Raw genomic sequence first — 3999 nt, 5'->3', positions numbered from 1 at the left:
AAAGAAAAGCCGTCTTCACGTCGAACTTCAAAAGTTCCAGGTCGAGTTGAGTCACCAGGGCTAGGAAGATTCGCAGAGAATCGTAGCAAATGATCGGCGAAAATGTAACCTCTTGCACAGAGCCTCGCTTTGTATCGCATTGGTTTTTCATCTTCATCTCGAAGAATCCGAAAAAACCCTTTCGAGTCGATCGGTCTCATGACTGGTTTCTTTGGAATTATATCCCACGTCTGATTCGTCTCGTGCGAGTTCAGCTCGTCGTTGATGGCCCTCCGCCAGTTCGCTGCATCGGGTCCGTTCACAGCTTCCCGGAACGTTAAAGGTGTGTTTTCGGCTATGTTGACCTGGAGCCTATCAGGCTTCCGGATGTCCTCACGGTTTCTCAATTCTCTGGTTTGTGAGGTATCCTTTACCGCCTTGTCACACTGGTGTTCTTGTTCATTTTCAAGCGCGTCCATGAACAAATCTTGTTCTTCTTCTGTGTCGTTGTCCTTTCCTTTGGCGCCATAAATCGCGGTTGAAATCTCAAAGCAGGACGTGCAAACTGTCGCTCCCTGTTTATACATCGTGCTCAAGATTCGAATTGTGAATTTGCCGGTCGTTACGCCAACCGTCGAGCTCCGTTCGCTCTGCTCTGTTTCAAGCGTCTGCGTCTGCCCGCGTCAAGATTTCCTACGAACGCGGTGAAGATCTCCGTCCGCGGCGACCCTCGTCGAGGTGTCGTACAAGATTTCCGTCGCGATTCGACGGCAGATATGTCGCAAGCGCAAGATTCCCGAATCTCGATACACACGTCGGCCATTATATAAAATTCTAAAATCTTGAATAAAGTGCAGTGTGAAATCCACTCTAAATTCAATCTCTCTCCTTCATTATCATGATCCTTGTCATTGCCTTTCTCGCTCGCTCAATTGTGAGCGGATCCAGCGTCAGGCGCCTCCGACCGTCGGTCGACGCCGAACATTTTGGTTCTTCGAGCCGGACAAAATCTTATACGACACCTTGACGAGGGTCGCCGCGGACGGAGATCTTCACCGCGTTCGTAGGAAATCTTGACGCGGGCAGACGCACTGATCGCGACGCGAAAGAATAAGGATCGATGGCGACTCGAAAGAAACTTCGAATTATGATTGCGAGAAATAAAGCGCAATGATTGTCGCGAACAAACAAAAGATACAGAAATTAGAACATGCGAAATGAGTAATCGGGTGGTCTCGAATAACTGAGCTGAAGAGAGTCGCTCGGCTAAGGGAGGGCCTTTAAATATTCTCCGAAACGGCAGGCGCAGTCGTACGCTATTGGTTCCGGATCGATCGCAGGATCCAGGGAGACGACGGTTCGAGATTCGAATCATGGAGATTTGCCGGTGATGGGCGCTGACAAACACACCGTAGCCTCGCGCTACGGTTACGCGTGATCGATACGCGACTCTAAACACGCTTGAAAAAGAGCAGAGCGAACGGAGCTCAACGGTTGGCATAACGACCGGCAAATTCACAATTCGAATCTTGACCACATCGCACAGAGGTAAAATAATTTGGTTAGTTGCCTGTGTTATACATTGATCGATTCGTCTCTGTACGCTGATCATATTCATATAAGTGAAGTGTGAATTGGTTATCAAATTGTGGATTTATTGTACTTTTTCTGCATCTTAATCGAGTGACTTGGAAGTAGTTTGGTGTGTGATCGATCTCCGGCTGTGTTTATCAGCAGTGGTTTCGACGTGTTGGTACACACGGACATCGTACATCTCCTCATCATACAAGGAAGCAGTGTGTCTCACCTTATTGGGTCTCTCTCTCCTTGCCAACACAGACTGAGTTATGTCTCAAACTAAAAGATCGTTATGCAAGGGGTGTGGGATACAAGTGGCAAAGCCCGCACATGCACATCCTGTGACGTTGTGTCTCATCCAGCCTGTGTTCACCGAACTCAGCATCCCTTTCATAACGGAAAGCTGTTAAATTGCGGAGATGATATGACAAACAATGCCACTACCTCACCTACAACATCAGCTCACGGCATTGTCATGTCACCGAATGATGATCTTCTGAATCAAATCGAACAACTTCTTGACGCTAAATTCTCCAAATTTGAAAATGAGCTGAGGACGGAGCTAGGCGCTAAATTCTCCAATCTAGAAAATAACCTGTTGGATTTTCAATCAAATCTTGATTTACTAAACAACTCTTTAATAGATTTAAATAAAAGAGTTTCTAATCTGGAATCGATCTGCTCTGAAGAGGACATAATAGAGGAGCTGGTGGAAAGAAACAGAAGATCGCATAATATAATTTTGTTTAATCTGACTGAGACAGGCGCTACTTCGGACATCGATGCAGTCAAGAATTTATTACGCGAGACTGAGGTCACCGAAACCATCGGTAATTTTTCTATTAAAAGACTGGGAAGTAAAAGTTCCAGTAAACTTCGTCCTCTGTGCATCTCGGCGCCACTTTGATCGAGTGGTGAGTCCATGCAAGTACTCTCGTTGCCATCTCAACCAAAATTGATCTCTCATATGGGTTACCAGCCGCCATCGTGTGAGCCGGTTGACTTCCTCATCCACCAGTGACGGTTCCGGAAGTGCATTCAAGGCGGTGCCTCCAAGGAAATGCCCTGGAGTTAATGCTGTTAAGTCTGACGGATCATCAGAAAGAGCAGCTAGTGGCCTTGAATTAAGGCAGGCCTCGATTTGAGTGAGGAGAGTCGACATCTCCTCATACGTGAGGCGAGCCTCCCGTACTGTTCGCCGAGGGTGGTGTTTGGTCGACTTGACTGCAGCCTCCCACAAACCACCGAAGTGAGGCACAGCTGGTGGGTTGAAGTGACACTGTGTACGGAGGTTGCCCATCTCATCACTGATGTTTCTGTTTTCGAGGCAGCTGGCGGTGAACAGGCGGCGCAACTCCCGATCTGCTCCCAGGAAATTCGTCCCACAGTCACTGTACAAGTGGGCGCAGTGACCACGCCGCGAGATGAACCGCCGGAATGCAGCCAGGAATGCCTCGGAAGAATAGCTGGACCCCACTTCAAGATATACGGTCTTGGTTACCATACAAATGAAGACGGCGAAGAAGGCCTTGGTTGCCTTGTGACCACGCCCTGGTGATGTCCGCAACCAGATTGGACCTGCGTAGTCCACTCCGGTCGAATGGAATGGTCGAGCCGGAGTGACTCGGTGCTCTGGCAATTGACCGCCATCTCAGACAAGTGACGCATCTGCGGATCGCTGCTTTGACCCTTGACCGCCCCTTTGGAATCCAGAACCTTTGACGTATGGCTCCTAGCGTGGCTTGCACTCCTCCATGCAATGTCTTGGGATGGCTGTGAACAGTGTAAAGTTCTGTAAAGAGGGAATCAGGAGGCAGGATGATAGGGTGTGCTTCATCAGGATTTAGATGGGCCTTGCTCAGGCGACCTCCGACTCGTTGCAAATTATCGCTACCAATTACAGCTGACAGAGGTGAGAGAATGCTCCGTGACTGTATGCTTGTTCCCGCAGCTAACATTCTCATTTCTTCCTTGAAATAGGTTTTCTGGACTAGCTGGATCCAGGTTTTCTCAGCCTCATCGATTTCTGCTGCTGACAGAGCTGAGGACTGACCATCGCTGGAAATGTTGGTGCTGGTTGTAGCTGGTGAAGTGTTGTGTCGCCTTCTGAGCCACCGTCGACACCATGCGGTGACCCGTAGCAGCTTTGTATATGACGAGAATCTCATCAAGATGTCATTGTCCTCGACATTCTTTTCCGATTTGTTGACAGCTGCAACTGTTGGTCCCCTTTCTTCTGGAAGCTGGTCATGGTTGTCCGGTTGCGTTGCAGCAAAGTGCTCAGTGTGCCGGAGGAATTTGGGGCCACTCCACCACAACGACAAATGCAGAAGTTGAGCTTTCGCTATCAGCTGTCGCTACCACGGCGAGTCGCGACAGGATCCGTCGTCTTTGTCAAATTAAAGGAACGCAGATCATCCCTGCTAATTAGGATGCGCGCGC

At 48.9% G+C, this 3999-nt stretch overlaps 1 protein-coding gene across 1 annotated transcript; it reads right to left on the bottom strand.

The window, feature by feature from the left end:
• Nucleotides 1-601: 601 nt before the first annotated feature.
• On the bottom strand, nucleotides 602-3515 carry LOC143218194 (uncharacterized). The gene is made up of 3 exons (XM_076443238.1): nucleotides 3059-3515; nucleotides 2534-2919; nucleotides 602-820 (listed from the first exon to the last, which is right to left on the bottom strand). The coding sequence occupies exons 1-3, from the start codon at nucleotides 3513-3515 to the stop codon at nucleotides 602-604; spliced, it is 1062 nt and encodes a 353-aa protein (XP_076299353.1).
• Nucleotides 3516-3999: the final 484 nt, after the last annotated feature.

Source organism: Lasioglossum baleicum, chromosome 18 (assembly GCF_051020765.1).
Source record: "Lasioglossum baleicum chromosome 18, iyLasBale1, whole genome shotgun sequence".
In the NCBI taxonomy this organism is placed as follows: Eukaryota; Metazoa; Arthropoda; class Insecta; order Hymenoptera; family Halictidae; genus Lasioglossum; species Lasioglossum baleicum.
Note: the sequence above shows the minus strand (reverse complement) of the source record. Positions and strands in the feature narration are given on the sequence as shown.

Coding starts and splice junctions, on each gene's coding strand:
- LOC143218194 (XM_076443238.1), bottom strand. CDS start 3,515: ATGTTAGCTGCGGGAACAAGCATACAGTCACGGAGCATTCTCTCACCT. Junction 2,920..3,058: donor TCGCCGTCTTCATTTGTATG/GTAACCAAGACC, acceptor TCCTGGGAGCAG/ATCGGGAGTTGCGCCGCCTG. Junction 821..2,533: donor GGCTCACACGATGGCGGCTG/GTAACCCATATG, acceptor ACTTTATTCAAG/ATTTTAGAATTTTATATAAT.